The 14,695-nt window shown below is 27.4% G+C and overlaps 1 protein-coding gene across 5 annotated transcripts in view; it reads right to left on the minus strand.

Annotated features, from left to right (window-relative positions):
* LOC126907444 (phosphatidylinositol 3-kinase 2-like) overlaps nt 1–14,695 on the minus strand; it is a 124,071-nt gene that overhangs the window by 18,417 nt on the left and 90,959 nt on the right. For 4 of the 5 annotated variants that reach the window (XM_050688729.1, XM_050688730.1, XM_050688731.1 and 1 more), the window contains 3 exons: nt 14,073–14,357; nt 7,468–7,755; nt 6,397–6,644 (listed from right to left, as the gene is read on the minus strand). In XM_050688729.1, the coding sequence (XP_050544686.1) occupies nt 6,397–6,644; nt 7,468–7,755; nt 14,073–14,357 (821 nt within the window). The remainder of the gene's footprint in view (nt 1–6,396; nt 6,645–7,467; nt 7,756–14,072; nt 14,358–14,695) is intronic. The other variant, XM_050688733.1, reaches the window with a different exon arrangement.

Here is a 14,695-nt window from a genome sequence, read left to right on the forward strand (position 1 = left end):
TACACAATAAACACTTCAAAAATATTAATGTCGACATATTTCTTAACTACTGTTGCAGTTGAACATTAACTGGTAGGAGTAGAGAATTAGTAGAAGTATTGCATAGGAGAAAAGTTAATATTTTCCGTGTACAGGAAACTAAGTGGAAGGGATAGAAATCAATGGAAATATGTGAGTGGAAGTAATAGATCTCAGATGGATTATTTTATGTGGAAGAGAGCGAGCGTAAGCGAGTAAAAGATTATTAAGTTATACCAGGCGAAAGTGTATCTTCACAACATTGACTGATGGTAATGGAGTTGTGGTGTAGTGGGAAGAGAATATACAAAAACAGAAGGACACGGGAGAAAAATCGAGGCACTAGTGGGGAAAATTGAAAAGGGAAAATGAAAAAGAGTTTTTATAGATTGTAAAAAAGAGGACGGTGTGGAATGTCGAGAGAAATATAAATGATGTGTAGAATAGATTTGCGAGTTGTGTAAAGATTATTGCAAAGGACATTGTTGGTGAGAGTAGGTGTAGAATGCCAGGAAACAAGGAAACCTGGTAGTGAGATGAGAACGTTGAAAAAATTATAGCATGTAAGAAAAAGTAATTCAAAGTATGGAGAAGAGTAAAGAAGAGCAAAAGGAAATAAGATTAGATAGAGTATAAACGCTTTTGCAAAGAAACCAAGTGTGCAGTAAGTAAGGCGAGGCGTCAAATTTTTTTCCATACGAAAACTATATCTACTAACATTTGATAACCAAAAAATACTTGTCTTATGATATTAATCATAAATTTTTGAAAAATGAATATACCATAATAATTTTGTTTTTTATAAATACCTTACATATTTCCCTTTAATTGGTTATAATTTTTTTGAAAATCTGACCATTTACCTGTCTAAAGGGATATTTAAAATAGAAATTTCTGCACAAAAAGTGAAATTTTTCAACCTATTTTTTAAAAATTTTTTTTTTTTGATATCGTTGTATTGCGATATCGAGAACAACTTTTTTCGATATTGCGATATAATATTTCTGAAATTAGGTACGATATCGATATCCAAACATACATCATTGATGAATCCTACTATCTATACATTTGAATATCGCCTGTAATTATCAGATATCGGAATAAAATGACATCAACTTAACCTCAGTAATTAGTAAAAATTAATAATGTAAAAATTTTGATAAATAGTGTTTATTTTCAATTTCACCAAAATGTACTACACATTTAAACATTAAACAATTAACTCTTAGTAAATTATATTTGTTGCAAGACTTTTCAAAATAATAAAATCTGATGAGTTTTGAACGACAAATCTCATATGAAACGCATTAATATTTATTTTGTCATTTGTTTTAAAATGTTTTATAAAGCTTTTAAGATAGTTTTGGCACTGAAATGTGCCAAAAGTCTAAGTAGTATTATTTATCCATCTTGACGGATCTAAATGATGTTAGTTATTATTATTATATTTAGACTCTTTGGAAACTTGACTAATAAAATTACAAAAAGTATTTAACATAAGTCCTAAAATTATGTTACATCATAAAATTAACCATGTTTATTTACATTTTTTTACAAATATTGTATTTAATATAAATAAAGTTATAATTATTCAAATAATATTGCCCTCCCACCGTTGGCGATATATCTTTACTATAGTTTCAAAAAATGATTTTGATCGTATCTTTGAATTAAACCGTACCTACTGCGTATAATATTTTAATAATGAATAATAATAAATTATATTTATTACTTTTAAATTCAAGTTTTAAATATGAGTTTATAATACTTATTGGAGATAAAAAAACAAATTGAACATAATTTTTTGCTGTAGTAACGTGATGACCATGAGGTGCGAGTAATGTTTTTTGGTAAGACTATTTTTTTTCTTTCAATTTTTATTATCTTTTATGGCTTCCAAAAAATAATTTAATGGATAAAATTTCTCAAAGTGATACATACACGTGTAATGTAAAATACAAAAGCTCAAAACCATCAGTCAGACAAAACACTATATGTATATCACCCTTGTTTTTCTAGTACCATAACTTTCGGACCCTTCTCGACCTCTTCGGTCAAGTTTTGAACTACTCTCCAATTGCCTGATTTTGGTTAGTTTCATATGTATAATAAGTTATTTTCAACCGCATTATTCGTAAGTTGAAGTATACCGATCCCAAAGTGGATGTGCAGCTATTATATTTCAGTTTTTTTATGAGGGTTACTGAGAGTGAGCTTATTGATTGAGAAACTTTAAATTCAGAAATATCACCTGGTCTTCCGTGCCGCAAAAGGATGTGTCAGATAAATTTTTATTATTTACCCTTTGTTATTTTACCATATTGATACTATTGGTTATAACCAATGAAATATTTGAGTGGGAAACTTGTGGTTGTTATTATACTATCTGTAAGAGAAAGACGAATAAATTTGTTTGATATCTTACTGTGATAATGAAGTTTATCTATTAATGTTATAGAAATATTCATAAACAAAACAATATTCTGTATATATTGTAATACACACAATGCTATGATATAAATATTATTGAATTAAAAAACGTGTGTTTCATTTTTTAATTAAAACTAATTTATAAATACGATAATTTTTAACTATTGGCATTATCATACTATTTTTATCATTTATTATGTGAAAAAATATATAATTATGCCAATAATTAAATTTATTGTAGCAATAAAGATATTATAACTTTCTAAAGAACTTTAGCTATTATTCAGGATAATTATTTTAACACTANTCGGTCAAAAAAAATATTATTTTTCCATAAATAATGCTTACAATTATTTGATAAAGTAATTATTAATTCAAAAATGTATTTAATAAAAACGGCAATAACAAATTAATTGGTTGGATAATATTTTATTAACTTTAAAAGTTATTTAATATTAACGCAATTAATATTTAATTATCGTCATGACGACAAAGTTTTTGTTTAAATATTTATAGAGTCAATAACATCAAATATTTTATTAAATGATTATAGATTATATTGAATATAACATATATATAATATAATATATTAGTGTACTAAATTTAGTTTTTTTTATGGTGCTTAGATCACAGTTTATATATACTCGTTCTTTAAATGAACACATCAAATATAATTTTCATTCAAATTCGCGAAAAAACAGTTTCATATGAAATCACCGTCCACTTGAATAATAAAAACAAATCAAATTCACTATTGGCTCAAATGGGTTTTCAATATTTTTTATAATAAATGTATACAGAGAAAAATAATGGTTGTATGATAAAAGTTGATATTTTATTATAAAACTTTTACGCATTGTATGAACATGAAGATATTCTCGATTACTTAATGATTTAGATGTACTTGTCGTGCACGCCTGAAGTATTATTACTATTAGATCTGAGGGATGGGGCGACACTAATGACAAGTTGTAATCTATAATGTGCCGTTTGGAAACTAACTTTTAATAAGTACTAAACTGTACTCGAGATTCGTGCAATTTTAATCCCCAAAAACGGTTTACCATCGGTTGCCATATTATAAAATGTACAGAGGGATTTTGAGGTATTTTCATTAGTACCACAATAGTGAAATTTATAATAGAACATTCTGTAAATATCAACTTTCTAAAGAACTTTAGCTATTATTCAGGATAATTATTTTAACACTAGCTACTCGATTTCTAATACATTAATAATTATATTAATCTTTTGTATTTTTAGTTTCATAAATTTTTCAAATTAACAGTTATGAATTACATTTTAAATTCATTCCTGATACCTTATAAGGGTGTGAGTTGAATTTTTTTTATCACAGAAAATATATTTAACTAGCTTATAAAACAAAAAAATGATCTAATTTAGAAAATGACTGGTCGATAACAACTTTTAACCTATTATTTTAGAACTCTTAAACAAAATTTTATACTTAAACGGAAGGAGAGGTGTGATATAGAAACAATAATGATAAATATTGTAATAAAGAGCTAATAACATTCTTGTTTCATATTTCTATTTAAGATAGATTGGTGAGTGAAAGTTGAGTATTAAATCTTATTATGAAATAAAATATTGAAAAATTACTTAACGACATTGGATTTTCAAAAATTTGTTTTTTAATAAAAGAACTCGTCGATATTATTCTAGGGAAATTATTTGCGAAGATGAGAAAAATTTTTTTAGCACACTGTGATAGTTTAACATCTTGTAACAAAAAATTTGTTACATGGTTGGTTGGGTACTCTTACTGAAATCAATGGCTTACCTGTAAAGACAGTCCGAAGGTCCTAACGCGCTGTAGGTGCGTGTGGACCACTGAGCATCAGACTAGGGCGGAGCCCTAGCTAGTCGAGCCTTGTGTATTAAACAAAATTCTAATATCTTAAATATGTTTTATACCTATTTTATTTTAATATGTTTAACGAGCTATATAAATAATCCATGAAAAAATAAGTTGCAGGCGAAAATACATAATGCATCGTATTGAATCATTTACACTTCAGAATATGACATTTAACAGATTGACATTTTAAACATATGAGTGTACGGAATAACAGGATTTGGTGGATGTATTTTGCTTGTCATATACACTGTACTAAAAATACTACAGATTCCATGTTTTTACCAAATCGTATAAAGTGCTTTTAGTAATTATTGTATTAAAACATAAGGGAGTACACATGGAGCAACAATAGTTTTTACTCAATGTCCCGCTAAGCGTTAATAATGAATTTGAAAAGTTAAATGAATAAGTATCAATAATTTGAATGAAATTGGATTTAAATGATCAGAAAATATCATGACTTATTTTTTAAAGTAACAATTTTAAATAATCCATCGTCTTAGTATAAATTTGATATGACTTTTTGTTTTTATCAGAAGTTAATAGATAAAAAGAGTCCAATATAAATATTATTATTTTCTAATAAATATTCATTAAGATCAATATTTTTAAAAAAAGTTATAATTGTTTTGAATTGCAAAAAAAAAATATGTTTGGAAATGCTATTAATAATAGAATAAATTTGAGATATTTAAAAAAAAAATTTAATTTGAGGGTTTTTATTTTAAATTATGGCGCTGATAGGTTCAACTAGATTAAAATCGGATTTATCAGACGCATAAATCATCAATTGCGGTTCTGTGAAAACTGAAAATTTTCATGAATAGACATAAAAAAAACACATAAACATAAAACCAATACCGTGTCAGTTCGCATCGAAACTAAAATTATTTAACATGTTTATAATGGTTCTAAGTTTCAGAAATGTTTAGAATTTCATCACCTACATTAAGTTTTAATGATGTTGTTAATAGTGCATTATAAATGAATACAGTACCGCGACTTAAATTAATTGTTTTTGACTGCCATGAAAATAAAATATTAGATATATTTTAGTTTTAAAATTACATGCTTTAGAAATTTCAGAACATTTTTTTTTATTGATTTTTCAGAATAAAAATTAGCGTCATTTTGAAATGTAATTTCAATATTCAAAATCAGACGTTCAAATTTGTGATTTTATAAAAAGAGAGATTAAAAAAATATTTTTGCTGTTTTGTTTTTAATAATTACCTGTGTGATTAAGCACTAGTGATAATACAATAATATGTTCATAGCAGATGGATTTTCAGACTAGTGACTAGTAACCAGAAAATTAATAACAGGTGTACAAAGTTTTGTAGAAATTAGAAATTAACTTAATTTTATTTTAATCTTGACTTTTAATATTTTTAATTGAAATATAATAGTTATTAATACAGTTATTGGAGTTGTTCGTGACATATAAAGACGTGTCGTGACTTTCATCTTAAAATTCCTTTCATGGAAAATATTTTAATTATGAATAAACTTCAACTGTAATTCTCTTACAGAAAATAACATCACAAACTAATTTTTATGATTTATTGAATAATAATGCAAATGAAATATTGCAATCAAAGTTAAAATTTTTAGCCATAGAGTTGTGACTATATATCATGAAAAATAAAATTTTACTTTTTAACATTTACTTAATGATTATTAATAGTTATTAAACTATTATTTTTTACGCTTTAATAAATCTGCACACCATAGACAAGCTATACCAAGGCACATATTTTTTGAAAAATGAGTTGATATTATTTTTTAAATGCTAATGACTATTATAAAAGTAGTCAAAACTAAATTTTGAAAAAAAAAAAAAAATTTGACTTGGGATAGGTTAAATCTTTGAAGTAAATATAATAAGTAAAAGAANTTTGACTTGGGATAGGTTAAATCTTTGAAGTAAATATAATAAGTAAAAGAATTTAGATATGAAAAAATGTTTTGATTTCGAAAAGTCTATACAGTTTGTTTGTGAAATACCTATTTTATATACATGTTATCGTTGACTCTTATATTTTTTTATAAAAACTTCTACTCACCGATAGATGCGTCGTAAATATGCAATGATTCAGATGTCATGAATTGACACACAAGAGATGTTTTTCCAACGCCAGTAGCGCCAATCATTGCGATTCGGAAAGGTTGAGTAATTCCTGGACAACTAGCACAACTAGATTCCCTTGAAGATGCCAAAGAGGTTCCAGCGCTGGTTCTAGCCGATCCAGGATATGAACCGCCAATACCAACTCCAATGACAGTGCAGTTTGTGGCTGTTAAGTGCTCAGTGCTAAAAATTAGATTTACTATATCGTAAATGAACTTACATATGAGCGATTTAAATTATTAATTTAGATTTCAGTAACATCTCAATAATTTAATTTCGTCAATATTAATGAAGAGTTAAACGGAGTTTACACTTGTATCAATTATTTATATCAAGACATTCAAATAGAAGAGCTCGGACAGTACATTTTTTTTTACTAAGAAATATTTTCCTTTAAATTGTTAAAAAAATTGAAATGTTTTTATGGAATTTTAAAACTTTTTGATTTCTTGTAAGATTATTTTTGGAGAGAATCGTAGATGGAAACATCTGGTAAAATTATGATTATGAAACCACTACGAACAATCAGCGAGATGCCATAAATGACACCTGTCCACATGTTCAAGTATTACATAGTCTTAGTATTGCTATTAAATAATTATGATATCGTATCGCACTTTCTTTTGTAACAGAGAAAATGATAAAAAGTAATGCGAACAGTTTATTACTCAACATCTGGCATCATAATATATGTTGTACCGCATAAACGTTAAAGAAATTCTATTTTCAAACAAATGTATTACGTCATATTAAACTTATTTCATTAGTACCGGCGGATAGTAAATGTATGTTTGGTCTGACTTAAAGTTGAGTCGTTCAAAGAATATCTAGTGCTCGGTTTTTTAGTTGACTTCACATTACTGGAAACATTTTTATTGACCAGAATATTAAATTTCTGGAGTATTAACATTTGAATAAGTTTATGTCACTAACAAATATTAAGAAAAAAATCACGTCCAAATGCTATTGATCAGTATCGTATTAATTATTAGTTTTTTTAATTTACCTTGAATTACTCGATGCAACGCTGTTATTTGACTTGGACCTACGACTTTTCAACGAATCTCCTCGATTTATAATACCTTTTCCAGTTATAGTGAACTGCCGTATTCTATAATACTCTTCTTCTACGCCTGTATTTGGCATACTTGCTACTCTTGATCTTTGCTGAGGCAATGTTAACTGATTGGAACGATTTTTCGGTATTCCATTTGGTCCCAATTGTAGTTGTACTGTACTCTTACTACCAGATGTTCGTACACTTTGTGACCGACAATGGTGAGGACTCCCATACCTGGTTGAAAAAAACTAAGGATTATGATGGGGGTAAGCAATTGATCCTAAGTAACATTCTGGAATGAATATTATACATTATTTTTATTAATTAAGTAAACGTCACACTTTTAATCGAATGATTAAAACTCGGGTAACAAATAAAAATACACTTAACATTTTTTAGAATAGAAACATTATGAACTTAAATGTTAAAGAGCATGAAATGTATCGTATAATCACAAAATGGGTATTTTCGTATTTCCATATTTATCAAGTCCGTGGCTTTTAAATAATATAAATAGGCTAAACAATTAAAAAGTCTTCAAAAAAAAAAAAAACAAAATATGTATTAATAATATATAATTTTTATATACGAACATAAAAGTAAATATAACAGATAATTCTTATAAATTCTGATCCAATAATCACGTCACTGTATTTTTTTAAACAATTTTTGCACTCTTAGACTACGTAAAGAGCTTTATTTCATTAATATTTATTTTTAGTAATAAATAAAATAAAAAAAATTTTTTTTTTTAATTTTTTAAAATTTTAAAATAATATTTTTTTAGCTTTTTTCTTGTAAAAATTTTGATGAGGCGATAATTACTTTAGGACAAGTACTTATGGAGTTACTAGCATATTAATACATAGAGTGGGTATGTAGTAGGGGTGGAGTATGTCTTATAAATTATACCACTACGAGCTATACCCAAACGCGTATTAAAAAACTCAAATAAGTACTTATTCTGAAGTTATTATGAACCCATTAACATTTTTTGCTATAAAAGCTTATAAATAAGGTTATTTTGAAATGTTGAAAAAATAAAAACACATCATAGTAAAATTAATACCTTTTCAGCTTCGCATCGAAGCTAATATTAAAAGAAATATATATATATATATAATTTTTTTAATTTTCTAAAAATAAATAATAATAGAAATGCTTTTTACGTAGCCGTGAATGAAAAAATTGTTTAAAAAAAACTGCAATGATTATTGGATCTAAAGTTATAAAAGTTGACAGACAAATCTGTTCTACTCTTAATTTACTAACTAATTATATGATATGTTATTATAATAAATAAAATTTATGTATAATATTTTACTAAAATTAAACAAATTTTGAGAAGATCTTTAATTTACTCTTATAAAATCCGAATGACGTGGATATTGTTATATCGTCTTTACTAACCATTAACCCAATTAAACTGATTAGTGACGTTTTATACGTTGAGCATAAAATAAAAATGTTAATTTCATAATTAAAAATGTGGTTTGTTTATTCGTGAAGTACAAGAAATGTAGGGATACCATATTTTCATAAGAAAACAGTATATTAACTGTAATATAATAATCTGAGTGCTTACTACTTGCCAGCAACTACCTACATTATGTTGCCCGTTGCTCGTATTTCTAAAGATAGGGATAATATTTTATTTTTTTTAAAGGATAAAATAAAAAGGTATTTCTCTATATATTTAAAGAACACTCAGACGTTTTATATTAAAGCTAATGTTTTCTCCAATATGAACAAATATTGCTTTTTTATACGAGTTAATATTTTTATGGAATATAGTAATATAACTCTTTGTGATTAAAATTGAATTGTGATAGATCAAATAAAGCTTGTGTTTTGTGAAAACAATTGTTGTTACGATAAAATAATAACGATTTAAATTATTTAGAATAATTTAAGAATTATTGTTCGTCTCAAATAAATTTAACAAGTTTCAGATTGTAAAATATTTCAATTAAAATTAAGTAGTGATAATACAATAACAGTGAAACTAGTGTTAGACACGCGAAATTTTATGTGATGTTATTGTTTGTTATAATTACCTTAAACAATGACTTTTGTACTGGTCTAAACTAAGAATATTTTGGAGTGCGTCGATTACGTCGGTAAATTTGTATTTATTATTTAAATTCACGTCTAACTAACTATTCTATTGTTACCAAATATTTACAACAGTTAATGATAATATTAAATTAAATAATTTTAATTAAAATTTGTCGGAGAACTGATTTTATAGGATTATAGTTAAAATTACATTGATAATATCTAAATCGTTTCGTTAAGATAATGTTCTAATTGAAAAAAATTAATACCTTCTCAGCTGCGCATCGAAGCTAAAAAGCTTTGGGAACTAAGTAGAGTGAACAACAGTAAATATTAATATTTGCACACTACTAGTATAATAAAACTATTCGATTATTAAAATTAGAGTATGAGCGAGTTTTTATAACTGTAAAATCTTATTGAGATATTGATTATATATTTATTGTAAATATTAAAAACGTAAAGAAATTTCATTTTATAAATCAGTTAAAAAACTATAAACTAGTGATAACTTTTTTAGGATGCCCCGGTGTAATATTCTTCAAGAAATATTTATATAATATTACTTTTGTTACGAAAAATAGCAAAATAATATTTTTTTGATAAATGATATTTTTATTTCTGAAAATTATGTAAAAATATATTAGTTATAAAAAAAAGTTTAAATATTTACATGGTAAAAAGGTATACTGTGGAATCAAAAACGTATATATATAGTGACAATCAAACTTTGAATTTCTATGATTTTGTAAGATCGAAAAAGACAGATGCGAAATATTTAAAAACTGTTGTAGTACAAAATCACGTTTCGGTTGATTGGTTTGTGCGTAGAACAATCAGTCACAACAGTCGAATAAATGCTATTTAACATGAATGATAATTTATTGTGGTGCCGAATGAACATTGTTCATTAGGGAAATCATTGCAAGGGAATGATTGGGTAAGGATACCGAATCGCTGCATTGATTTAATTAAAACAACGCGCTAGATACCGAGCACGAAGTAACGACGGCACACTTAGGTGTTTTGCTTAATCAATTATAAATTAGTTGATTATAATTTATAATCAACTGATTCCATGAAATACTTTTTGTCTCGGTCGCGAAAGCAGATATTTTACACAAGTATTTAATTATTTATTATTCGCAATTATGAAAACAAAACGAGGCATGCGATGAGAAAACATTATCTATATTTAAAAAATAAGAATAAAATATTTCAGTGATTCTACCACTTTTATAACTAATTTTTTATCAAAACTTAAACTAATGGACGATTGTAGATCGAATGAATGAAACAAGAGATGAAGAACTATGCACAGCAAAAGAAGTTGGAGTTTTCATGTCCCAATTTAATCCGATAATTAAACATTTCCCAAGCGAAAAATCAATTAAATTTTTTATCGCTAAACGCGGTACGAAAGCGTACTGGTTTGTACATAAAATTGACAAGATTAAACAAATTAATTAATGCTTTCTCCATAGAGCTACAAAGTCCTAAAAGGCAATCCTCTAATTGTAAATAGTAATGTTTTTATTAGGAAAATTAAAGCTTTACTTAATGTGTTTTTTTAATGATACGAGGTCTTTTGATAAGAGGTTAATGCGATTTTATAAAATAATGAAATTTTGTACTCAACGTTATTCCAAACCATTTTGATTAATTTTACGATTTGTTTGTTTTATACAATAGTGTGGTCTTATGTCATGGTTATTAATTTGCATAAAACATAAGGACTAACTAAGTTACGAATTTTGATTTTGTAAAACAAATAATCAATTTTCCATAAATAATAAAGTAGACTTTTAAAACGAAATGTTTGCGTTGACTATTATCTTTTTACTCGATATTTCTTTAAAAATAAATTTTATCCCTCGTTTAATAAATATGTGCCGTACTCGAAATCATAAGCTTTTTAGTGTAAATAATAATGTCACATATAAGCGGATATATTCTCGAGTAGAGGGATTATCACTTTCATAAAAAAAAAAACAAATAATAATAATAAACGACTATGAATATCTATTTTACTCGAATAAATCGAAAATCTAACGACAACTATCGCTGCTAAAATATTCGTATGAAATAAAATTGGCGTACATACACACGTGGGAAAATCACACGAAATACAAGCTGTAACAAGTAAAGCATAAAAATCTTTATTGATTATATCGTCATTGAAAGCAAAGACGTGAGTGGAATAGACGTGGAAAAATTATATTGTAATAAATGCGACGAAGACATTTTTTATCGGCTCTCTAAGCACAAATCGTGTTAAAATATTTCCGCGACGAAGCTTTAAGTCATCTTCAGATTTTAATCTGCCGTAGTATGCAAAAATATCGACACTAATGTATACAGATATTGTTCAGAAAAATGTATTAAATGTATGGCACAAAGTATATCTAATGCAAAATAATGTACAGTTTTAAGTATCCCAAAATGAAAATTTGAATGTATGCAAAACGTTAACCGTAAAACATTATCACAGTAAGCCAAGTTTATGGATCATAAAATAAATTTATAACAGACAACCAGGTTACTAGCTTAATCAAATTAAGTTAACTAAGAAGTCGTTATAGCTGTCGGACGGATCAATAGAGAGGGTTAAACATTTTAAGTATGGTCGTATTTAATGTCAAACTGCAAAATAAGTGCTTGTAAATGTTCAATCATTTTTTTTTTCTCGAAAACCGTTTAAAAAAATTTTAATGGACCTTTTATTTAATAATTATGTTTCAAAACGGTCTACACAACCCATAACAGGTTATTCTTATAGATATTATTTGATTAATCTGAGAGTACCTATCCGAATTCACTATTTTTTTAAATATTACCTATAATAAAAGTTATCTTACATTAAAAATGCATTTTCGTTACAAAAATTGTTAACTAATTATGACAAAAACGATTTTGAAACGTTTTTCATCGGTGTAACTAACACATCATTTTAAAATAAATAATATGTATTTAAATACGCTATAAATAATCGTGTTGTAAGTAGAATTTTATCGTTTCTACTCGGTGTTATATAATAATTACATTTTTTTAATTAACTGTGTTGTAATAAAATAATGCTTATTAGTTTCGTGTATTGTGCATTATCGCAGAAAAGTTCCGTTCTTCAATATTTTCGTTATATTTAGTCAGTGTTTACATTTTGTGCTATTCAGTTTTATCACACAATTTTTTTAATTTTAATGTCGTACGGCACTAGGAAATATCATTTTTTCATAGTTAAACATACACATGAATGTTTAATGGCTTTTAACGAGTTTTTTCTTCAAATCGAAACTACACAGCTACCGACTAATAACGACTTGCCAGTGCAATGAACTGCACGTTTTTAATGAGATACTCTATTTGATGATTTACGATTTGGCAAAATATACGCAAGGCCTGCAGACCTTTTTAACGACAACCATGGAACAGTCAGTACCAGTATGCCTACCCATAAAGTCTATAGACATTTCCCGTTTTTAATTCGATTTCTAACGACACACAGTAATCATACACTGCTGAAGATTTTGTGTACTATCTAAAATGTTTTATTGATTGTACACTTGCAAACATTGATCGAATGTGAGAAAATAGGTAGAATATCACTAAAAATCGCTTTTATTTCTACGAATTCTCATTAAATGGAACGGCAAATGTTATCCTTCTCTATTACTTTGACCACAAGCATTGCTGAAATTCTCGACATTCAATTAATACGAATGAATTCGAAAAATAGTTTTTATGAAGCAGATATTTGACTTTTGAATGCCGATAAGTTATAAAATAATCACATTACGTTATAGAAGTATTGAATTTAACCGGTCTCGTGTATTTTTATGTTGAAAAATTGTTTACTTTGTTGGGGCATGTAGATTTTTTGAAATTCTCAATTGTTTTAATGTTACATTATTTCTCAGTAAATAATCGTATTGTTTTGTCAATCAATATCAAACTAACTACTAATTAAAATGTCTATAATGAGTTTGCTCGTGTACATTAAAATTTGAAAACGGTAAACAGTTATTAATTAATATTTTGTTGTACGCTAAACACACGCTCTTGATTTTGCGGGTTTTAGTTCGCCTTTGGGTACACGTAAATGTCAAAAGCATTCAACTAAAGGATATTTCGTAATTCAAATGTCACCATTTGTATTTCTTGGTGTTACGTTGCTTTATGTGATGTAATTTCTAAAAATAGTACGACATAAATTTTCAGAATAATTGTATGTTATAAAATTTTTTTTTTAATATAGAAAAAATAAATAAACAGTTATTTCGTTGGCTATTGGCAATTTTAGCGTATGACTTTCTACAGTTGAATTTGTTTTTATTTATTTGTGGGATTTTTACTAAACGCCCTACTATCATTTCGAATGTATCTAATGGCATACGATATGATTCATGATGATAATAAAGACGTATTTTGTTTCCAGAGTGTTTAAAAAATAATTTCTAAAATATCGGTTTCCTAAGTGTTGGTCTTCGACTCACTTCATTTGAAAATCGCAGTATTGTTGTGTACTTAAACAATCAGCCCACCGGTTGAAATCAATTGGTAATTCAACCGGGCCAGTTTGGCATCCGTCGAGACCATGTTCGGGTGAATTGCCGGAGAGCGATGGCTGTTGCACGACAATTGTGGCCACTTGTCCCGTGTCCGACATGACCACAGCAGCTGACTGACTCTTGTTTATTATCAATGCGTCCAACAGCACAGCTGAGCTCCTACGGTTTTTGTTCCAGTCTGGAGTACGAGCGAACACGGCCGACGGTCGCCTGAGAAACATTACAGTCGATATGAATTAAGTGTGAACATAACGTACGGTTTTGAAAATGCAAGTGCAGCTTGGCGGTTAATAGCTGTGGCTCTCGTTGGACAATGATTTATGGCGTTATAAGCGGTCAGTGGCCGCCGGAGGCATTGCGATCGTTACCAAGAACAGCGATTGGTAAAGAAAAATATCATTAACACTACTACTGCGTGAAAGAAAAGACGACTAACGCGCAGACAGACAGTAAAAGATGAGTACGTTTAAGCCCACAACTCTTAAGCTAAAAACTGACTGAACGTTTGAACAGTCTTGGAGAGTATAGGAAATAAAACTTTATTGAAT

This window comes from Daktulosphaira vitifoliae, unplaced genomic scaffold (genome assembly GCF_025091365.1).
Source record: "Daktulosphaira vitifoliae isolate Bord-2020 unplaced genomic scaffold, ASM2509136v1 Scaffold_5, whole genome shotgun sequence".
Taxonomy (NCBI): Eukaryota; Metazoa; Arthropoda; class Insecta; order Hemiptera; family Phylloxeridae; genus Daktulosphaira; species Daktulosphaira vitifoliae.